Raw genomic sequence first — 23987 nt, 5'->3', positions numbered from 1 at the left:
GGACTCCGATGAGGAAGTGAACACGGCTGCTTCGAGCAGTCGAGCGAGGAGAAGAGGGAGTCGCATACGAGGCGCACGGGGAGCGGCCGTGTGAGACGGGGCAGAGGTCGGCGTGTGGGCCCCACACCCGAGGACCTGGGAGCCGAAGACGCAGCTGATCTTCATGTGATGAGCCAGTTGGTCCCTGCAGCGTGAACTGGTTTCATCCCCAGATGGTTTAGCTTCAGACTGTGCTATATGTAAATGCTGTGTACTATATTTATTTCATTTAATTTAATTATTTCAACATTTTAATATTTATGCAACCTCAGTATTTGCTTTGCAATAAAGTGTATTTTGAAAGTGATTGGTTTCTCATTGCATAAATATAAAACAATGGGAAGATTACTTAATTTTTTTCTCAATATACTTTTTGAATCAATTCAAGGCATTAAATATATTCATTTGGGGTGATCACATTCACTGGTTCAGTACTACCGAAACAGTATCTCAAAGAAAGAAGTAGCAGGTAATGGAAATACTCATGTAAAGCATAAGGAAATTAGTTAATGTAGTCCTTTAAACACTGACATAGTGTAGTATTTGTACTTTCTGGACAAACAGTGCTGCTGATGGGAAACCAAACTCCGATGTAAAACACTTCAATGGGTTAAAACGTTGGAAAAGATCAGACTTTGTGCTGTTCGCTTCGCCACTTCCGCCTTGTTGTCAGCAAAAACAAACACTCCCCCCGCCTCAGAAGAACGTCGCTTGTTTTGGATACCGGCGTCCGCCCATTACCGAACCCGGACAGAGGCGCTTCGGCTTGTAAAAAAAGAAACACCGGTGGAATAAAAAGGCTCCACTGTGAGAAGATGAAGATTGGACTGTGGTTGTTCACAGAGACAGCATAATATTGCTTTTATTCACAGCTGAAGTGCAGGATTGCGCAGTATCCGTCCAGATAAGGTTCACCCGGGACACTCCGGTTGCCTAAACAAGCCTCCACCCCAGCGCGGTGCTCTTTACTGGTGGCGGTGGTGCATGTTCAACTCAGTCGTAGCCAGCGATGGAGGAAGGCGGCAGGGTTTCGTGGGTGAGATACGGGCCTCTTGTGTCCCTGCTCGTGGTTCTGTTGGCCCTCTGGTTCCGGTCACCCCAGAACGAAGTGCTGGACGACCGACTGGACACGGTGCTGTCCTCCCTGCTGCGGGCTGAGCAGAAGGTCGGGATGAACAACGTCGCCAGACCGAAAGTGGCTGTGGGTAAGTGGAGGGAGCTAACGTGAGCTAGCTTAACCTGATGTCAGGGACTCATGGTGACTCTTTACCTTATTGTGGATTAGTCCAGCAATGGAATGCTTCCAGAAGAGCTGCTTTTGCAATTATAAAGCTTCTAACTATGAAGTTACAAACCAGTCAAATAAACTTTGATAGTTAAACCCTGAATGTTGTAACGTAAGTCTACTGTGGACTATTTCAAGTGCATGGTAACGTTGCTTTATGCTAAACTGGTTTGGCTCCGTAATCTGTGTTGTTTGTGCTCAAAACGTGCAGCAAATGACTGTTCAAGGATGAGAAGTTCAACTTATTTGACTATGTTCATGTTTGATGCAGCAGAGGAGGAGGAGGAGGTTAGAGAGGTGTGACCATCTCCAGTGATCTGCACTGTTTATCTGAGCAGCTGGAGACATTGTGTCCAGAGAAGACGTGTGCACGTTGACCTGATGAGGGACTAGAACAGGGTTTGAAATGTGAGCAAGGTGGCGCCATCAATTTTACCATGCATGTGGCTGAACTTTTAAATAAGAAATAGGTGAACAGTTAAATAGTAGCAGGTGGTACATTTTGGGTCTGTTGCTGTTGTTAAAGAAACATTTGTTGACAGTAAGTTAACAGCTCTATGACCATGCAACCAAATCTTTAAAATTATTTAGCAAAAATGATCAAGGCCACAAGTGAGCCTGACGAATACAGAGCCCATTCCTCCGCTGTTTCGTCTGTGACGATCTTATCCTAAAATCTTGTCCTTTTGAACCTGGATACAGTCACACACCAGAAGTCATCACCACAGCGATCCAACCATTACCCAGTTCAACAACAGACTCAGCCATGCAGTCTGACCTGTTACATTGGAGTTTAAATTAGACAGAATAACATAATTTGTCAAATAACAGTTATTTCCATCTAATCCTTTTGTAGTGTTAGTTAAGCATGCCAGAAAATGTATTTCAATATTCATCATCATATTTAAAGAATAAACATGAGGAAAATAGAGAATTCATAAGTAGTGGTCAAGGTTGACTTCGGTGGGAAATGGTAAATCCAAGGGAAACATTGCTTTATTTGAATTTCTCAGATTGACTGGAGTGTATAAAAGAAAATGCCTGTGTGATACAGTTCTCTCACTGCCCCCCTTTCCCTTTAGGCCATCTCCTTGTCTTGTACCTCATGTTGGCGCAAGATGTTTAGTCGTAAACTTGTGTTTTTTAGTTGTAAACATGTTACTAGCTGCAACCTGCAATATGTTTTTATTGTACATTTATCCCTCTTCGTGTTTTTCTCTCTGCCGCTCTCCTTCATCCACAGGTTTTGGAGGTTGTGTTGACCTGATAGTTGATGGGGTAACGCTGCTCAATAAGATCGGCCTCCCTCTCACAGACCAGCCGCTGCATCATGACTACATAGTCAACATGGAACAGTTGGCTCAGAGCTTTGCCTACTTCTTTGCTCCGGGAGCTGCTGCAGAGTAAGTGATGTCTGTGTGAATAAGAACCGGTCGTTAATCATTTATGGACTAGTTCAGGTATTTAATCATCCGCTAGTGTGAATATTTGAAAGCTTTAGTCTTGTTTTTGCTAGGACTGGTTAGCTGATGTTTCCTGTTTAAATGCAGGTTGTGTGGACTCTTTCACAAACACAGACAATCTACCATGAATGTTTAGTTTTTGCTTTTTAATTTCCTTACATACAAATAAATATTCCTGTTTTCTCCATTATCTTCCATTTTTCCACCTATTTTTCATACAAAACAGGATGGCCAAGTAAAATATATGAGTTTTAAAATCCTGTATGTTGATTTTAATTAGTTAGTCATTCTTAGTATTATGTGTTCATGCAGTTGAACTCATTTCCCCTCTCTTTTTTGTGGCTGTTCCTGTTCTGAGGCTTGTGAGCCCTTGTTCATTGTCTGTAACTAACACCTTAAGGCAACAGGCTTACAAATATCATCATGAGCGGAAAAGAGCAGGGGGTTGTGTGTGTATGAGAACAAGAATGAACCATTTTATAGAAAACCTCTCAGCCACAGACAAGTTCTTTTTTTATTCTAGAGTTATTCCTATCTTCTCTTTCTTTATGGGTTCTTGAGGAATTTGGGATATTAATCATCCTAGATATTGATCATTTGGTGGTCAAAGTCTGAGACTTTGAAAAAAGTTTAAGAGAAAAAAAGGACCTGATGCCCAAGTGATGCATGCTTACAACAGCAGATAAGATTGTGTTTCACTTGAACCACATGTATAATAGTATTATCTTCATTGAAAGTAGCTATAAATAATCTACAGGATGCTAATGTTTGATTACTAATCTCTTAAAGTAGCATAGAGTATTTGCTGTTTCTAAAACAGTCTGGGTGTAGGCTGCATGTTTACTGGTTTAATGCACATGCAACGCTGGCTTCTTTTAATTTTTCATTTCTGTGTGATGGCGGCACATAGCAAACAGAATGACAAGACCGTGAATTCAGGAATATTTCAGCTTTTATCAGAAAAGTGCCAATGTTCAAAAGGATTTTCAGTCTTGTTGCAACAAGGGCTGTCACACACATCATACAATCATTTGGGTTGCCTTGTTTATAATTATTAATTAACTCATTATAATTTGGTTTTCCCATCATCTTTCTGCTGCTTTCTCTGGTGTCATGAGCTCTTGACCAGTTCATTCTTTAGCTTTAGTAAGTTGCTGCTTTCAGGTTCTGGTCTGTCAGTTTTGACTTTGTTTCACTGTGATTTAATTGTTTTGTGTTGCAGGCGTTTTATGCTTAATGACACACTCTTTAGTGAGCTGGTCGAGGCGTCCCGTGACCTACCTGGGAACAGATGGGCAGTAGGCGGCAATGCGCCTGTAATGGCTGGTCGCATGGCATCCGAGGGATGTGATGTGTTGCTGGGGGGAAGCTTCAGCCCTGACTTTACTGATGTCTTGTCGCAGCACATCACAGGTAAACACACAAACGCATGCTGGTAGACCCTTCTGGGATATACCAGTCTCCTCAGATTTACTTCTCTCAATCATTTTCCTCTATCCCAGGATTTCCCCCTGCCCCTCAATTTGCACTGCCTCCGATTCTTCTTCTTTTCTCACTTCCTCTGCCCTCTTTACTTTCTACTTCTCATTCCTGTCCTCTCCTGTGTCATTGCCTGTCCCTCACTAACCCCTGTCTTTGCAGTGGCAGGTACCATTGTAGAAGAGCCAGACATTCATCTAATCCTAGAGTATCCATCTGGAGCGAGCTGGGGGAACTACACCTCACGTAGAGCCAACAGGTATGTTGTGCGTCCGGTGGATGTTGCGGGACCTTAAGGAACATTTGACAGTTTTCACTGTGACTGTGTGTGTGTGTGTGTGTGTGTGTGTGTGTGTGTGTGTGTGTGTGTGTGTGTGTGTGTGTGTGTGTGTGTGTGTGTGTGTGTGTGTGTGTGTGTGTGTGTGTGTGTGTGTGTGTGTGTGTGTGTGTGTGTGTGTGTGTGTGTGTGTTTGTGTGTAGATTTGCAGATTTGCAGATTTGCATACAATTAAGGTTCTTGGGTATTCAAAGCTGTGTGTTTGGCCTTGCGTGTGTTTGTGCTCTGTAGATACATCATCCACAGTGATGACCACAACCCCTACCTGGCTTCTATGGAGGAATTTGCTGAGAAACTTGACAACTTTAAACCAGATCTGGTGGTGGTGGGCGGCCTGCAAATGATGGATAACTTCCCCTTCCAGGAAGGTAAGAGGGAACTAGTGACAACCTTTAATTTGTAGCTGATGTGAAAATGCAATATTGGAGTCTGGTGCTTTGTGTCACATAATTAAATCAGATGATAACGAGCAGCATAGTTTTTCAGTTAACTTTGCATAAGTTTGCTGAGATGATGTAAGTTAACCCATGGGTAGTGATTCCATTTAAGGGATTTGTATGTATGATTAACAGAATAACAGAAATATCTTTAGTCAAGATTAGCCTAGTTCCCTATAGAATCATCTGCACAGTAGGTCTGTGCTGATATTAAATTGTATTTGTCTTAATTAGACTTCTACTCCATGTTATGCTGACACATCGCATTGCTGCTATCCAGCCGTGTAAGGTAGATAGTGGCATCCTGTCACCACCATAGTAATGTTAGCCATTGATAATCATCTAATTTGACTTGACTTTGACTGAATATCAGGTATTTGTTGTGCCTGTTAATAAGGACAGAAGCTAAAGAAGAGAAACTGAGTCCTTTTTAATCCCTTCAATTTTTTCTCCTGCCCTTTTCTTTCATCATCACCAGGTGAGCGGCACACTCTCCTCTCCCGCCTGGCCGACCTCTTGTCCTCCTCGTCTCCTCAGATTGGCATTCATTTTGAGATGGCTAGTTTCGTAGAAGAGAGTATAATGGAAGACTTGCTCCACTATGTCATTCCCCACGTATGTGTGACTGAACAATGAAATTACTCTCAATGAATCACCTTAATTCAAATATGTTTGAATTTAAAGAGAGAAGTTGTTATACGAAGACAGAGGGAAAAAAACTACATGGTAGACAATACCAGGAATGATAAAAAAAATTTAAATACATTAATACAAACAGTCGTGAGTGAACAGATGATATATTTACATTCTTGTATTTGCATAGTTTTACATCTGTTTTACATATTGTACATATTGATAAGATTATGTGTGTTTTCTGCGTCAGATAGTTGATTTTTCTCAGACAAAGTGAATTTCCCAGCTTGGGATGAATAAAGTATCGATCTATTTATTTAGCGTGTACACAATGATTTTATATGGACGGATATATTTAAGTTGTAAACAAAATAATTCTTTAGTAGTGAGTGTAATAATTGTCCCCCATGTTCAAGACTATTCATGTCTTATTCAAGGATAAGGCTATTGTTAATATGGTGATCACATATAAGGGTTAAATGTCACATAGATATATATCACATTGACCTTTATGAGTTCACAGTACAATTACATGTAAGTATTTAGTGTAATTACTCCTCGTGTTTCTGTTTCCTAGGCGGACTCTTTGGGGATGAATGAACAGGAGCTTCCCAACCTGCTCAGCCTGCTGAAAGGCTCAAACATCACCGTGTTGTCAGACCCAAACCCTCGTGTAGCTACGGTCCTCGACCAGATGAGGGAGGTCTATCGCATTCTAAACCAGCGCCACAGGGATGCACACGATGCCGGTGCTAAAGGTAAATCGCTGACCAGGCTCCATGTACACACGCTGGCTTTCCAGGCCATGATCGTGACCCGTGGCTCTCAGTGGAAGAACACCATGTCCGCCACGGCCAAGGCGTCTCTCACAGCTAACCGCCATGTCTGTGGCTCTGATGACATTGACCCCAACAAGGCGAGGCTCATCATGGATGACTCATTCTCTGTTAGCCGGCGGGAAGGCAGCCAGCGTATCCCTCTGCAGGAGACCAGGCCCGTGAGCTGCTGGGATGAGGACGATTATGAGATCTGTGTGGCCCCTGTGCTGGTCTGCACTGAGGTTTACCAAACTGCAGGTGGAGGGGACAACATCTCTGCTGCTGGCCTTGTGCTGCAGATCTAGACAAGGACACTGAATGGTCTGTCAGTCTATGGGTAGGGCATACTACATGTTTGCAGCAACGAGACTCTGGAAACTTGATCTAGGTGGGATGCAAAGTAGCTGTTGTGGTGAACGCAGGTGCGGATTGTGAAAGGTACCAGGAAAATGCTATCACACTTGCAGCTCATAGCACAGGTGGACCATAAGGAAAACGGATTATCACTTTAATAATGGAGTTAAATGATGTGGCACAGTGGTTATTAATCTGGTTAAACCACTATATCGTAAATATGAGCTCAGTTTTATTTATTTGAAAGAGCTACAGAGAAAAATCAACCCAAAAATGACAGTTTTGTAAACGGAGTAAAGTCTATGTCAACATATACTTCGGTTAATGCTGTTTTCTGATCTATACATAACGCAGAGTATGTATTTCTAGTGTCTTTGCCTGAGTGCAAAGCCCTCAGGTATCTAGTTTATTTGATTTTGAGAACCAAAAATTTCCTGTCCTCCTCCATTTCTCCAAGGCCTTATGAGACTTGGCCTTCAGTCAGGATGACAGAAAGAGGGATGACGTTTGGATGAAGTCATCCAGATACTCAGTTGTTATTATAGAGCCACACTAAGTAGCTTTGAGTAGCATATCAAGACTTTGAATGCATCATAGGTGTTTACAGGGCTGCACAACTTCTGTTCTCTTTGTCATTTAAACCTGTGACTCTACTATGCAGTAGATTTCTCCACTAGCTGAATCGTTTCTTGACATCATGTATATAGGTTTTCACCTACCTAAAGTCTACAGGTCCAACCAGTTAACAAAGCATTTGACCTCACCTGCCTGGCAACAAATGCAGTTTCAGAAGAACTTCTCAACGGCCGAGAAATGAACCACCTGGCAGATTTAATGTGAAAGCTCTGTCCTGCCTCTCCCCACTCCTGTCTCATTCTCAAAGGCCAAAACGTAGAAAGCTGGTGAGGTGATCACCTCCTCCTCCTCCTCCACCACCTCCCAATATACAGATATGTGAATAATGTGCAAACTGCTTTGGGTGAGTTTGATTTGTTTTTGGGATTACCATTCCTCAGTGTCTGTGTCAGTGCAATAATGCAAACACTCAGTTGAGAGACCACTGTTAGCTGGATATGATGTCAACAATTCTTCTCTACCTCCATGTCGTCTCTTCCCCTTTTTGTTGTCTTTTTTAATTATTACTATATTTCTTCCTGGTTTCTTCTTGCGTTTGTTTATTGCTCTTTAAGGACCAAATAATAAATGTGAACTGCCCTAGTCACAGTTTGTTTAGGGGGGGAGTTATTGTCAGACAGCTTTCACATTTTCACATGATAGGGCTGCATATTGTGGAATACAGTTTTCAACTCTGATCTGTCTCCCCTCAATGTCCAGCCACAAAAAATTCCAACACGATATGTTGGTGCTCTGCTAGTGGACTGGCCCTTTATCCTTGTGACCATTCACACTCACAGCCACTACTTTATTAATTTCTCGTTCCTAAAATATTGTTGTTGAGATCATCTTAAAGCCCCTGTCTCTAAATGACCATCATCATCGTACTTCCATTGCACTGTCCTCTGGATCTGAATCACTTTTATTTGAAACTGAATTTACAGAACCACTTGGACTTCAATGATGGGGAATGATGCCAACTCTTTTATTTTTCTCACTTTGTTCAAATCAAACATTCCACCACAGACCAAGCTTCGGTTATTTTCCGCGTTCAGTTTGAAGTTTTTTTTCGCAGCTACACCTTAGCTTCATTTTTCTTTTAAATTTTTTTCTTTCTTTCCGAGAGGTACACAGTTATTTGTCGTACAATGCAACGTGTGTGAGGTCAAGCGAAAACAAGAATCTAGGGAAAGGGAAGGTTAAGGAATCCCTTTAAATCTTTTCTGTGTAGCAAGACTGGAGTGATGTGAGGCTGTTGTTTGATGATGCCGAAGGCAAATGAGCCGCCTCCCTTCTTCTGTGAAAAGGGAACGTTTGATACAGACTTTTTGTTTAAGGGTCACGTTTTATTTTCTCACGTCATTGTATCACGTGGCGACTGGACGCTGAGAGGAAAGTCATGTTTTTACTGTGAAACTAGTGCAATGCTCATCAAGCCGGGGCGTGACATCATGTCATCATGAATTCATGTCACTCATGTTCCAAAGCTGTGTTTAACTGTTTCATGCATGTTAATTATTCAATGCAAAATCACCAGAGATAAAAATACAATGCTGATTAAGCAATCATTACTTTGTTCGTTTATTCATTCATATTTATACTTTGGGTCATTTATTCATAAGATTCTTACCCATCGCGGCTACAGAATACTTTGGACAAGTGAGGCCCAGAGTGTTTCTTGATTTTGGTTAGTTGCAGTCTGCTGAACAACATGTGTCTTTATCACCATATCATAATTCACCAAGACAAAGGTTGTTTCCTTTCTTCCCGCTCTCAACATTTAACATTTATAATTTCATTTCTAATTTGGACTCACTCCATGTAGATAATGTTCCTGGTCGTCATTGTGCTACTTATTCCTGCTTCTCCACTTGTCCACTGTCTGCACATACTGTACAACATTGTGTCTAACGAATGACCGGATTAACTCCTGTTTCTGATGCCACCACTCGGCCCAGATATAATCAATACAACAATGTTCTCCATAGACGCATTGAACAGAAGTTAATTTATGATTTGTGTCTGTCGTACGTCAGATTCCTGATAACATGGAGATTTAACAATGAGATGGGCTTGTACCCTGAATCTTGAGGGGAGTTTGGACTTATACTTCTAAATTACACAAAGATCTTATTTTCTCAGCCCATCATGTACCATGTACAGTATCTCCAGGAGTGAAGAATATAGCAATCTCTGACTACTGTTGTGGAAAATCATTTGTGTGTCCAGTGGAGAGGCTGGAATAAAGATTCTTTGAAGTATTTTATTCTGTCTCGAGCAGAAGGCAAACAGGTTTCACAGAGCACACAGGGCAGTCTGAAAAAGTGTTGGTGCTGAGGTCTGTTTTCAGCGGAGCTTTATAGTGATAAGAAGAAGAGGAGTTTCCACATTGATGGAGGCCTGCCCACAAGCAGCGTAGTGCAGCAAAAAGATACGTCACAATGGGAAAGATATATGGGGTAATGGGAGCAGGGAATGGGAGAGAGAGGAGAACAGGGAATGGGAGTGAGGTCAAGGTAAGAGCAGGGGATGGGGAGTGAAAGCAGGGGTAGGTAGAGGAGGAATGTGAAGGGAGACATAAGCAATCAGGTCACGCGATACAGAACTACGAATCACACAGTATGAAGTATATGTAACACAGTATATAGAATATTTTCTATTATACCTTAGATTAGTTTGTAGATTTTCTGAGAGTCTGGGTTGATTAGCACAGTATCACTCTGCAGCTAAGTTAAAGTGAAGGAGTTAATTATGAACTTAGAAGTACTAAGAGGTGGACATCAGTGAGGGGTCATAAATGTGACCTACAGTCACCATCACATCAGCCTGGTGTGCTCGGTTTTCTCCTCATATCCAGATATCATTTTTATATTTTCAATGTAAAACAAGCCTTTGCAAGTCAACTGCTGCTGATTTCTGACCTAATATACATTTAAATGTATAGGGAACTTCATCACTCCGGGTCATTTTTACTGCACATGTAGTTTCCAATTTATTTACTCTGTGATTCTTGAGAACACGACAGCTCATCAGGCTTGGCAGTAAGGAGAGAGAGAGGTTGTGTAATACATGTCTCAAAAAAGTATTTGATCTGAATTGAAAGAGGAGTCATAAAAACGCAAAGCTATATACATTTATCAATTCAAACCGTATGAGAACTATTTGCCCACCTTATAAACAGTCATGAACATAAACTATAAGCACGAACAAACAATCATAATATTATAATAACAGTTATTCACGCCCTGTGGCACTGTTCATTTGTCAGGCTTGATGGTCATCTGGCTGACCACGTCTTTGTAATGGATCTGGTTCCGATGGTCAGCGAGTGCCGTCAGCATCTCTTCCATCTCCTCCTGAGTGAATGGCTCACCTGGTTAAAAGAACCATCAAGAAACAGCACAGCCATGATGAACAACAGTTTTGACATTACAGTTTGTTTTGTGCAAGTAAAGGCAGTGATAGACACACAAAATATATTTTGAGGATAATCTGCTTTCCCCCCACACCAACTTATCGTAGTAAAAACCTAAAGTTTCAGATTTACCTTCTTGTGTCATGTACTTTGTCAGCTCCTCAGGATCCAGGTAGTCTTTCTTTTCTTTGTCCAGAGCCTGGAAACACAGGCTGAGTGTTCAGTAGTTACTAACATGTTGTATTCTATTCACTCAGCTGACAGTGTGATGTTCTCAGTGGCTCCTACTCGTCCTAAACTACAACAACAGCAGCTGGTTCAAACCTCAAAGGCCTGAAGCAGAAGGTCCTCAGAAATGGGAGGGAACCTAGAAAAACACACATACTCCATTATACTTTTTTTTCCCTTTAACACCAGCACATGCTTCACGTCATGACATGCATCCACAGAACAACACTACTGGCATCAGTCACTGGAGATAACAGAGTTGTCTTACTTGTGCTCCTGCAGCACTTTGGTCATGGCTGGGAGGAACTTGTCCAGGTGAATATATCCTGTGTGGTCCTCTTCCACCTGGTGGAACAGGATGAGGCTGCTTGATATTTTTTGTTCTTAAACAACAATGGCTGCACATAATGGCGCCCCGACTTTCTCTGTATGTTCGATCTTTCGGACATACATCATGCTGATCATAATTTTTCATTTGCACTAGAGCAAGCTAACAATAAAATCCTTATTTTTCAAAAACAATATGGCATTTTAATGTGACAGTGACATCTGTCAACTCACTATTAATTATATTTCACTAACATGACCAAAAAATTTAATGTTAGAACCTGAGTGAAGGCTCAGATTATTTATTAACAGTTGTTTTTATCCATAATATGACCAAAACATAAGTGAAGACTGTTCTTTACCTTAGCAATAAAGTCATGCAGGTCTTTCTGAGAGGGGAAGCAGCCCAAGGAATAGATGATGGTGCCAATCTCCCTAAAAAGAAACCAACACATGACAGGAAATGGACAGGAGAGCTTCAGATAGAATCACACCATCATCTTTGACCACATAATTTAAATACATGTAAAGACTGTTGATTACAAATGTGACAGCGCTTATCTCAGAAAGTGGTGGATGTAGCTGTTCGTGAGCCAACTGTTGAGTCTTGTCTTGTCAATTTACTAACTTAACTTCTTTACAGTAATCGCCAAAAGAAGATGCTTTCTCACTTCAGCATTATCTCAAGTGGCGTTTCAATTGACTCTCCACCAAACCAAAAATCAGCAAGGAGGAGCATGAAGGAGGAGGAGCATTTTTTTTTTTTAATTTAATTAAATTTTTTAAAGCAAAAATACCAAAGACTTTCTGGTACAAATGTCTCTAATGTGTGTTCACTTTACGTAACAAAAAACACATAATTAATTGTTGCAGCGTAATGCCGAACATGTTAAAGTTTTCTATGTCAGGTGTTCTCATAGCCTGTCACTGCACTGTGCTGAACTCAGAGACGTGTGTGCAGCCTGCAAGTTGAGTGAGTGGGTTGTGATGTACAGTGAAGGCCCATCATGCTTTAGAGGGGGTCTGGTTGCTGTTGAGATTCATTTGTATACACATATCATCAATGATTAGTGTATCATAAGGAGTGAGTGGCCCAGGGGCCTTGGGGGCCACTGGGGGACTAGGGCTCCGTGGGCCAGGGGCCTGGTTTGCCCTGGTGGTGACGCCGCCGTCCCCTCACTGTGCAGCCTGCCGCCGCACGAGCTCACCGGACGTCCACGGTGCTGTTGGCCTCGTAGTCGAACGCGTCGAAAGCCGCTCTGATCTTCTGGTGCACATCTGACACCGTGGAGAGGAACACGCGGAGAGACCAGAGTAAGTTGACCGCACCTTACTAAACACTTGTTACTGACGCGCTTAAACTACTAAACGACATTTCAATGGCGACATCGTTACTGGACTTCAGTTAAACTGTAACTGTCTCTTTTACTGTTGTCTGAAGATGAAGATAACAACTCGACAACGTAGTAGATAAAGAAGATTGTTTAACTCAAAACTAACCTGCACTCTGTTTGCGCCCCGCCATGCTTGACCAGTTCTTCTGACTGCGGCCAGGCGGTTGCTAAGCAACGGTAAAACAACGGGAAGTCAGCTTCCGATTCGCAGCTCCAAGTGCGCTCAAGTGAGGCCAGTGTGCTGTGAGGCAGGATTTGCGGCTGTCGAGGTAACTTCAGCTTTAACTCTGGGTTTTCCGTCCTACCAAGCCGGTTCTCTTCTCCCAGGGGTAAATCACCATGGTAACGTGCTGCCTAACCTGCTCCAGGTGAAGTTCGAGGTAAGAGATCCAAGCCAGTCACCAATCCAACTACTGACCAATCAGATCACTGGAAACCCAGCGTCATCTTTCTACAGGATCCTGACTGGGACAAAAGAGTTCAGAGTACTGGTGCAGAGGCCTACAAATCTAAACTTCCAAAGTGCCTACAATGTTTGCACAGACTGTATATCGTTTAAAAAAAACAAAACCTTCTGTCTCAAAACGCAGATCTAATTCATGTGGGGGGAGGCAGAATTAAAGAGAGAGGGATAGTATTTGCTTTATTTTCTCCAGCTGTATAAATGCATACATGGTTAAAAAGGTAAACAAAAATTACAACAAATAGTAAACCCTGTCATACTGTAAACACATGTCCGGCGTGCAGATAACCACTGAATTTAACATTACATCACATCTATTGGTATTGTATTTCAGGGCCGTCCTGTCCATTATTGTGAAGATGAACACGTATGAGCATGTAGCCTGGTGGTAGACTGTAACTCGTCACTCTAAGCAATCATGAGTAAAGTACTGTTCTGCAATTTCCTAATTCCCAACTCATTCAGACACAAAGAAATCCTCATCAAAATACATTACTTACTGAATTGTACACAAAGAAATTAAGTCTTGCATAGTTAGATGCGTGTTATAACCTAAATATAAGGAATTTATCAAGGAAGACCAGATTTAATCTGAAGACAAAACTGAGCTGCTTGTAACAGTCTCTACAAAGAAAGATAGTAATACTTTATAAATATGCCAAACTTTTTATGTATGAGAAAACCAGATACAAACAATAAATACACCAATTAGGCAGATCGAATAACTTTGAAATTATCTCAAATGAAAGGATCAATTCTTTCTGGGAAAAAGACTCCAGTCTACTAATAAGGATAATATTGAATCTGGAATTCAGGACTTTTGCCCCTTTCCAGTTCTAGATATTTTTGTATCCATAATGAAACCATCAGTGAGGCTTTCGACATATTTTTTTATGACTGTATTTATCTATTAATCTATTAATTAATATGAATTAGTCCATTGAAATAGATTGTAAACTCTCACAACTCAGATCAATTTGTGGGGAGGAATAATAAAATGCACTCTCAGGTTATCGTGGTATTTTTAACTCAGTCTTCAACATGCAGGACCCAAGAAGCCATAACAATCTTTAGTGTGTGTGTGGATGTGTGTTTGTCTGTTTACATCTCTGGTTGCCCCTGGTGTACGGGGGCTCCCCTGTAATGCCCCAGATCTGCTGCTGGGACTTCTTGGAGTTTTTGTGCATTATTTTCACCTAATTGCTTTGTGAGTTCCTCATCCTCTGTCTTTACTTCATGTTGAGGTTGCTGCTCAGCTTGAAGCTGACCCTCTACATGATGCTCCTCCTGCTGCTCGGCTGCTCCTGCCCTCTCTTCATCAGCACTGGGGTTCAACAGCTTCTTCTCAGCTACTACCTCCTGCTCCCAATGAGGTGCATTGCCGATGCTGGAGTCCTTTGAGGTACAAAGTGTGATGTAATGTTACAGTGGCAAAAAACAAATCATGCTGTGAATACAACTAGGTACAGCTCAGTAAACCAAAATAAAATGCCAATTTCAAATTTGATACTACTTCTGTCTACATGTTGAACAGAAAAAATATATTTACCAAAATGTTTAAATGAAAAGAAAATTTTCAAGCGTGTATTACTTGACAAAAACAAAATGCAGAATTTGACCAAACAATCCCAAACTCAAAGTCCATTTACCAAACATTTTTTCTGTATCATATATTGTGGTTATGTTGCAACAGTAGATATACAAAAAAATGTCCATGTAGTTTTGTCTGTTCTGGCTTAAAGGGGATCATTACCTTTGTTACAGTAACAAAGAGTTACAAGTGGGTCTGAATGACATGAGTGTGTGCACACATTACCTGTGTTTGAGGTAATGGATGAGAGAGCAGTTCTGAAGGGGCCAATAGGCCGTCCTGGTTTGGATCCTGAGTTTGAAGTAAAAAATCTACCGTGAACACCACCTGAAGTCAGAACACACACACAGAGAAAGAGAGAGAGTGAGATACAGAGTTATACCACAGTTAAAGTGCTGAAGTCACATGATGAAGTTATGACTGATTTTTGCTAAGCTGTTGGTGCCTTAAAATGTAGCACTTTTGTTCTTTGTTTGTTGGCTGTTTATGTTGTTTATACATTTATGCATTTTTCATGTTTTTTTCCATTATTTCTGTCTGATCATTTAACACTTTTTACACATTCGCCTCCCCCTTTTAAAAACGTAACACAGTAGTATTCTAATTGACTTACTTACTCTAAGAACATTTTTATACAAGTAATTTTACTTCTACATAATAAAATTTATCTGAAAGGAAAATACCTTTACTTGAATGGCTTAGTATAACTAGGCACAAATACAACAGATTTTCAATCATATAGCACGCACACACGCACACACACACACACACACACACACACACACACACTCACACTCACACTCACACTCACTCACTCACTCACTCACTCACTCACTCACCAACTCATTGGCCTGTGCTCCTGGTGTATGATGGGATCTGTAGTCAGACAGTAGCTTCATCATCTCCAAGCCGTCCAACAACCCACTGCGATCAAAGTCATACAGACGAAACAGGAAGAACACCTCTGACACAGAAAAGGAGAAGAGTGATGTGTTTAGAAGAAAATACATTTGATATACAGCTGCAGAGGATGTACAGAGAGAAAATGCCCTATTATTTACACATAAACACAATTTTAGTGATGGTAACAATGGTGATAGTGTGGAAGACAAATGTTCAACCAGAATCCGAGACAAGAAGCTTGTAGAATCTCTGGTCATCAGCTTTTGAAGATTCAAAAGTCATAAAATTATATCATAAAATTAAAGTTTGTGTATTGGGTTAGAACAATCAAAGTTCTGTCAGAACTTATACATTTGTTACACCAGTGGGTGGAGATAAACACATACCTTGCTCCCAGGAGCTGATTTCTGGTCCTCCTTGGCCATCCTTCAGTCTGGCCTGGATGTAACTCTGCAGCAACCTGTGGAACACACAGCATGTTCAATCAATCAGTAAAACAATGACATTCAAGAATTAACACTGGGGAGTCAGATTTGTTCAACCCTGCAAGGACCGAGTCATGTGGCATATACAATCAGACTGGCAAAACAGAAAGAGAAGTTTAGGATTAAGATAGCTTGATTGGATTGTTTAAAATCTAATTTTGATATCTTTGTATACGGACTCTTGAGTACTTATAAGCAGGCTGAGTGGTACTTTAAGTACAGTAGTGATCCTGTATGATATATTGCCACAAGAGGGCAGAATTTTGGGCTACTTCTTTAATTATAGGCTGCGTCACGTGACTCAACATATCAGGAAGAGGTGCCACCTCAACAAAAACTACACTGCAGGTTATTCATTCAACTGGAGTCTTTCACATCTTACATAAGAAAGATTCCAGAGCAGGGACACTTGCTGAGCCCTTGAACCGCTCTGCTATTGTGTGTTTATGATTTACGGTTAGCAGCACTGTTTCTGATAATCCTGTTTCTGATTATATAGGATTATATACACTTTTCAATAGTGACAATAGAATAGATAGATAGAAGACATACAAGGCATGATATGATGCCTAAATATGACACTACTTTAATGAAATGCACAGGCCATAGATGAAGCAAGTGTCACATCAATGGCAGCCTGGATAAAATACTTCAATATTCTTGTAACGATTGAATTTTCCCTTCCTGTCCATTCCGACTGCACACAGGCCTCCTGTGAAGCTATGTGCAGTGTTCGTTGATGGAGCAGCTGCTATTCTACACAGCTGACAAACATTTGTCCGGCCACACACTCAACTGAACCGATCGAATAATTTAACATATGAGCAGTATACTCAGGCTAGTGGAAATTAATTGTGGTCACATTGTCACCAATACGCTATGGGAATAAGAGTTTACTCCTCTCATTTAGTTCCACTACAGGTTAAGGACTCTGTGCTGTGCAGTAACAGAAAACACTTCATAGTTGCAACATGAAGCAGGGTTATCATACATGTCATCTTATCGGTATATATGGTGCAGGCCACATCATCAGCACAACACAGCAGCCAAAGTCCGCAGTGTGATCAGACTATAGCTGCCTAGTCCACTAACTAAAACAGACTGCACATAAAAAAACAAACAAACATTAAAATGTGGTGTGCATGTCTCACCTGCGGTCCTCCTCCCCAGAGCCAAAGGGATTGGGTGGTGCAACTGGAGGAGAATGGACATCAACTGATTCCTCTCTGTGAGATTCATAGATGAATACAGTCACAAAAAAATATGTCAAAAGCCTTTTTTTTCATTTACTCGTGAATTTGTTTAAGAAACTATGACAGAGGTGAAAGATAGTTTGTGTCTTTGGCTCGACATACTGGCAGTAGATCAGAAAATAGAGAGACAGAGCGAGTGTCGTTGGGTGGGAAGGGAGGTGGGTTTACCTTTGTGTCCCTGGTTGACCTGGTGCAGCCGGGCACAGGTGTGTGAGCAGGAGCAGGTATAGGACACACGGGACCAACTTGCCCAGGTGAGCGTTCATGAACACACCTATGAGCACACAGCCATGTTATGACCCTCAAATCACAACTGTACAGCTCATCATCATGGCAATTTTGCTCAAAGGATTATCTCGTGAATTTACTTGTACAAGCAGTCAACACTTTTACCACAAAACTCAACCAAATAACCATGGACAACACTGGTTGAACTGGTGTCAGGGTTAGACAAGGGTCATGACATTTACAGATAGTTCATTCATGTTGGGGACAATAGGGGTGGTTGAAGTGAGATGGTTTACACATGCCATGGTGAATGTTGTTGTGTTTCTGACAAGACACATCCACACACTTGTAACCTAGGAGTCGTTTGTAGTAGCTGTGTCACACAACATGCAAACACAATATTGTATACATAGCAGTGCTGCAGTGCTGCAGGCCAGTGAGACAGATGGTCCACTATGGCAAAATCGATTAAAACCTCTGCATGTACCTAAAGCTCAGCATCCACACTGTCCCCAATGCTCACAGCTCTGAGCCCACGTGTCTGCGGCCCATTGAAACAGATGTTTTACTTGTGGATGAAAGTGCTTCGATGTCGCCACTGAAATGCAGAGGGGCTAACACACACACACACACACACACACACACACACACACACAGCTCGTCTTCCTGCTTTGCATCGCAAATACACGAATGCCTGGTGTGAAAGAGCAGCCTTGCTCGGCCCACTAACTACGTCACTATCATTATTAGTACCATGAATGGAATACATATCTATGTGCACCGGGGTCACACTTCACTGTGAGACTCAGTTTCTGCTGACAGATCCTTCACTCCAGTGATAGTGGGCCTACCTGTCTGCATGGTGAAAGTGTGGACAGCGACCCGCTTTAACATCAGCCTGGCAGGTTTGGGTTTTACACAGGTTCACATCTGGAGCAGCCCGCACCTCTGTCCCGCGCCTCCCAGGTCCTGCACTGCGCAAAGGCGGCAGCACACCCGTCCCCCTCCTCGGCCCTGCCCCTCCCCCGGCTGCCACGGAGACCGGAGTGTGTGTTGTGGTCGGTGACAGGTTCCACGTGGAAGAGCTGCGCCTCCGTCGTGTCAGGGAGTTTGCGCAGGGAGTTTCCTTTTGTCCTCCTCGCTCCTCGCTCCTCGCTCCGTGCCACGTCCACACCCACTGTCAGATTCCGGCTGAACAGGAGGAGCGTTCCATGCAACATATGCTCTGCCCACGGCCTTTGTAGCTCAGCAGTGTTTCATCTTCCGTCTCAGACGGAGAGCTGCTGCGACAGTCAGCACGCGTCAGTGTCTTTCTGTAGAGTAAATATTCCTTGTCAGTACATTGATTTCAGACACTGAAGACTCCCCTCACATCTGCCAGAGAGCTCAACACCATGACCACCCAGGCTGAGCCTCAGACTGTTTGTGATTGGGTCTTTGATGCATCTGACATGCGTTATGCGGGCTGCGTGACCTCTCCCTGTACTGCACGTGTTTGGCCACAAGATGTCCCCAGAACTCTGTATTTGCATCGATTGTCAGAAGGTCTCATACTTGTGTGCAGAACATCGACTATTATGTTATAACTGTTTCTGCAAAAAAGTCATTGTAAATGTCATGTCAGCAATGGAGTCGGAAGAGGAGGAAAAACTCTTGTTGAGATTTTGTCTCTGTATATTTCTTCATTTTTATTCCTTTATGAACTGACTGTATAAGTAGAAGTCCAACTTTTAATTATTGACTTCTCTTGTTCAGACTGAAGATGATTGTTGCACAATGATACATTTGTGAGACATTATGGATCAGTTAAAACAAATTGCATCGATGGCCGAGATTCAAACTAAAACAGCTTCATCCTGAATTTTTTTTTTACATTGCACAAGGACACACACACACGGATTCTTTGACACACCCCAGACCAGCAGACAGTGTGGGGTTCTGATAAAAAAAATAACATTTTACCTGAGAGTTTTGTCAAACCCTTTAATTTGCTGTGCTTCTTCAAACTGAACTGCACGTTGCAGTTGATTCACAGATTTATATATTTTCAAAATATCTATCCATATTTTGAGCGGTCTGGGAGGCTCTGTTGGTTTTTTTTTCCTCCATCATTCCCACATCACCTCACCTGTGTCTGCTTGAACTGTAGTTTTACTCAACTGGACGACTGGACTATTACCTACACAGCATCCATACTGGTCAGTCTCTATGAGTTTAACATGACAGGAGGTTTGATTTAAGCAGCACACCAATGTCATTGAGGATCATTTTGGGACAGTCATTGATCCCAAAGGAGAAATCCATCCTTTTCGAGGCTGTGTGGTTGAAGGACAGAACCAACCTGCCAGTCACCTCACATTACTGCAATTGTGGGACAGGGGTTTCTGCTTAAATAGCACAAACTGTTTATATATTAGAGCTGTTCAAATAAACAATAAGCCTCTGAAATGTGTTCACTTGCATTATTGATAAATCAGAAAACTGCAACTGCTGACGTTACAAAAAACAATCTTGAGATGCAAACAAAATCACACGAAACCATGTGCACGTTTATAAAGGTCAAGGAGAGAAGTATTTGACCTTCCATTAGAGAAGCCTGAAGTCTGGACCTGTGAGTGGGAAAGACCAGTCACACATTTATAACCACTGAAACATCTCCATGTGTGACTCACTTGCACTTCAGCAGCTCATTATTTCACATAAACATCCTACTGACACTTACAGGAAAGGAGATTACACTGTAATTGCTAACATGAGTTGCTGCCTAGATCACAGCACACAGAATGTGCTGTTTTTTGTTAAAACGAGCCTCCTGCTGCTCTGACTGTGTTTTCGGTTCAATAAGAACACCAGAGTAACTGCCAGCTGATGGTGCTGTGGGATGATGCAGCTTCCAGTCACCGAGGCTGGTCTGCTCTCCGAGGCAAAGGCGAGGGTCTGCACCTTATTCAACGGGATTGTCTTCTTTACAAGTTCAGGCAGTTGATGGGAGCAGGGGGTCACGGCATAGGGCCACCGCATGGCTGCAGAATCCTGCAGGGACTGTCTGTGACTCCACAGAGATGCCTGGTCCCCCTCTGGTGCAGTATACTGTGGAGCCTGGTGAGGCATGCAGTAGTGAAGCAGAGCTTCAACAGAAGTAATTTCATAGCCCACTGAAACTCCAGCATGTATGTCATTGATAGTAAATACCAAGCATTTTGAACAGGCCACAGAACATTTCATGCAGTTGCTTAATCCTCAATGGGAGCATCTGTACTTGTGTTGTGCAACTATTTACAAAATGATCCAAACAAGGAGAGAAAAAAAAGAGGGAGAGTGGACAGAGGAAATAAAATCAGGATGTGTATTTGTGCCAGAAACACATCACACATTTAGTCACACATGCATTCTTAAAAATTCTAAACATGAATGTAGTTTTATATCAAGCGTCATGCTTGTTGGGCATTCAGCCCAAAGGTATCAATTGTAAATCTGCACAAAATCTGCAAGAATAACATTGAATCCTTATGATCTGGAAATATCACAATATGTGTCAAATAGAATCACAGGCATACAATTATTTCCTTATTGTCCTTTGTGCATTAGCCATGTCCTTGTATTGTCATATTGCCTTTTTTGTATATCTTTCATGGAAAATCTGTATTAAAACCTTTGTTGTGCATTTAGTTGCTGCTCGCCAGTCTTCCTTGTCAGTAAAGTGTTTGTGCCTGCTCTGTTCCCTGGTGTTGGTGTTTATTTCTGCTCAGTTTTTGATTATGTTCCTGAGTGTTAAACGCTTTTGCTACCTGAGTTGGAAATTGGGATTCCTGTGTATTCTCCTTAGCTGCCAACCTGCCAAACAGAGACTGTAAACCGGTTGTTTTATCAAATATTCATCTTCACCTACCTGCCTTGTCCGACGTCTGCTCTTTGGCTCCGGTAAACTACCACACCATAACACACTGAGAAGAACAACAAGTTAGAAAGGAAGGTGGAGAGAGACATTTGATGAAATATTCATCGGAAGGGAGGTAAGTTTTGGGTAGCAATTTGACCGGTACACTTCCATCCTGTGACGATACAAATTCAGGTTCCATCCCGAAAGTAACTTCCAGTCTCATGTGGAAGTGAAGATGAGCAAAACATTGAACAGTAGTGTGAAATGCTCTCATCAGATCAGTCGGCACAGGTAAACTTCAAAACATGGGACAGAATTTGTCGAACCTCCAGTCTTTGAAAAAATTGAAAACCCAGAGCTCTGTTCCAAGGTGAAACACCTCTCTAGGCTGTTTGAACTGAAGATACTGCATTTGACAGATTTTACTCTAGCTCAGTATACTCTATACAAACAGGACGGAAATATTTTTGGGGACCTTTTTTTTTCCCTCTTAAAATTTGACAAACTTCCCTGCTGTTTACTACAAATGGAAACTATTTTCAGACCGGTGTGATCACTTCCCAGCTCCATGTCACGCAACTGCAAGTCTCTGTTTGTCTTTAGCATAGCCCAAGTGCATTCACATGCATACTCACACATACACATACATAGACACACACTCATACACGCACATGTCCCATACAAAAGCGCCGTCTCCATTCACTTATGTAACAAGGATTAGGTTTCACTATTTCGCGGCCTTAGCAATCACAACTACGTGGGCTATTTTTAACCCTGTACCCCAATATAATATCAACAGATGCTTTCTGTGATTAACGGGAATCGCTGCTCACATTGACATGTTCTCCCATCACTGATACTGCATGGGCCTCCCACAACACCAACAGCCATTGTCACTTCATAGACACAACATGTTATCGTTGCCTTTCAAGTGAGAGCACGGTTGCCAGTTGAATAACACCAAACATGGACAGATGGGTGCAGAAAAGAAATCACTAAAATGTAATAAAGTCTTTTTACAACATCAAACTGTGAAATCTGAGCTATCACAGAAAAAGTATGCTACGAAGTGGTACCTCATCAGAGGCTTGTACATACAACAGTACACCGTAAACACAACTCCACTGGAGGCCACCGTCCGCTCCACGCCAGTTTGATTCTGAGAACTGTCGCTCAGCACCACTGTGACAAAAAGAAAACATTTAATGCAGACAACACACACACACACACACACACACACACACACACACACGGGACAGTTCCATACTATGAGGTTGTTTGAAGTAGTTGCTGTCACATTCCACAAGCTAATTCCTCTCAGATCCAATTCATTACAACTGGAAAACCAGAGGAAGCACTAAATCTGGTACAGTGGCTTCACACACGCGCGCACACACACACACGCACGCAAACACACACACCACACACAGAGGGCGGTTCCGCTTCATGGGCGTCTAATTGCTGGCTTGTGTCCAGTCCGGACATGATGTCCCAAGGACCCAGGGTCATTTCTCCTCAGGTATCTGAGGGGGCACCACACTGTCAGGACCGATCACCTGAGCGAGCGGCTGTACTGCTTCAATACACCCACGTATACATGTATATACAGTACACAGGGTTTGCACACACTTTCACACAAATACACACAAATACCCATAACAACACACGTACATACAAAGTGACGTACAGATGCTCCAATGGTGGATTTAGTGGAAGATCTACACCAGAAATACTGTGCTAATTAAACTGGTTGGGTAGTCATGGTGATGTCAGAAAAAGACAGGCTGGGATCCCACCTCTTTTTCCATATAAGAATAAAGTTAAGGTTGACCTCTTTACTTTCCATAAGTCAGGCCTATGTCGAGCTTTCCTCTTTCTCCTTTTGCTCAATAATTTTACTCCTTCACTTTCTGATACAACACAATCTACTTTCCCTTATCAGTGTGTTACGAGCCCACGAAGGAGCTCGCTGGTCAGAGCTCAATCTGAACCTAAAGTGCAGAATAAGTAGTTTCTCATTCTAATAAAATATCATCAATCACATTTCATTTCATGCCTGGAAGGTGAGAGGCAACCTTTCTGATCATGAGTATGTTGTTTTAGACCGGGTAAAGATAGATACTGTGTGTTTCAGAGACAACATTGGTTTGTTAATTGATATAAATACAGCTGCACACTATTAGAAAAAAATCTTTGTTCATTTAATCAGTTTCCACAATACCTCAGGTTTCACGATCCCCAAAATTGTAAAACTAACATTTCATATAATAATAATACTGTTTTTTCCAGATCAGCAGAGCACAAGTTGTTTGATGAGTTTTTGGTACAGCAAGATTTTCTTCCATAAATGTTTGCATTTG

The 23987-nt window shown here is 41.9% G+C and overlaps 3 protein-coding genes and 1 long non-coding RNA gene across 5 annotated transcripts; 2 read left to right on the top strand and 2 right to left on the bottom strand.

The window, feature by feature from the left end:
• The first annotated feature begins 773 nt into the window (after nt 1-773).
• adpgk2 (ADP-dependent glucokinase 2) lies at nt 774-9028 on the top strand. Its single transcript, XM_035628071.2, has 7 exons — nt 774-1244; nt 2568-2727; nt 4010-4200; nt 4429-4525; nt 4835-4971; nt 5519-5655; nt 6251-9028. The coding sequence occupies exons 1-7, from the start codon at nt 1049-1051 to the stop codon at nt 6794-6796; spliced, it is 1464 nt and encodes a 487-aa protein (XP_035483964.2). The 5' UTR covers nt 774-1048; the 3' UTR covers nt 6797-9028.
• A 675-nt stretch (nt 9029-9703) lies between these two features.
• On the bottom strand, nt 9704-13234 carry efcab2 (EF-hand calcium binding domain 2). Of its 2 annotated transcripts, none has more exons than XM_035628073.2 (7): nt 12931-13234; nt 12611-12708; nt 11793-11865; nt 11372-11448; nt 11200-11242; nt 11008-11074; nt 9704-10833 (listed from the first exon to the last, which is right to left on the bottom strand). In XM_035628073.2, exons 2-7 carry the CDS (start codon nt 12706-12708, stop codon nt 10718-10720), a joined length of 474 nt encoding a protein of 157 aa, XP_035483966.1. In that variant the 5' UTR covers nt 12931-13234; the 3' UTR covers nt 9704-10717. The 2 variants fall into 2 exon arrangements, with proteins under 2 accessions (XP_035483966.1, XP_035483969.1); XM_035628076.2 differs by having other exon boundaries at nt 12639-12708; nt 12931-13231.
• On the top strand, nt 13068-14932 carry LOC124849916. The gene is made up of 2 exons (XR_007030569.1): nt 13068-13204; nt 14532-14932. It is a non-coding gene; the product is annotated as an uncharacterized LOC124849916 (long non-coding RNA).
• Nucleotides 13442-19157, bottom strand: cgref1 (cell growth regulator with EF-hand domain 1). The gene is made up of 7 exons (XM_035628072.2): nt 18599-19157; nt 17688-17793; nt 17418-17492; nt 16168-16241; nt 15718-15842; nt 15104-15205; nt 13442-14682 (listed from the first exon to the last, which is right to left on the bottom strand). The coding sequence occupies exons 1-7, from the start codon at nt 18639-18641 to the stop codon at nt 14389-14391; spliced, it is 819 nt and encodes a 272-aa protein (XP_035483965.1). The 5' UTR covers nt 18642-19157; the 3' UTR covers nt 13442-14388.
• Nucleotides 19158-23987: the final 4830 nt, after the last annotated feature.

The sequence above is a fragment of the Scophthalmus maximus genome, chromosome 4, assembly GCF_022379125.1.
Source record: "Scophthalmus maximus strain ysfricsl-2021 chromosome 4, ASM2237912v1, whole genome shotgun sequence".
Lineage (NCBI taxonomy): Eukaryota > Metazoa > Chordata > Actinopteri > Pleuronectiformes > Scophthalmidae > Scophthalmus > Scophthalmus maximus.
This window is presented reverse-complemented; position numbering and strand designations above follow the sequence as displayed.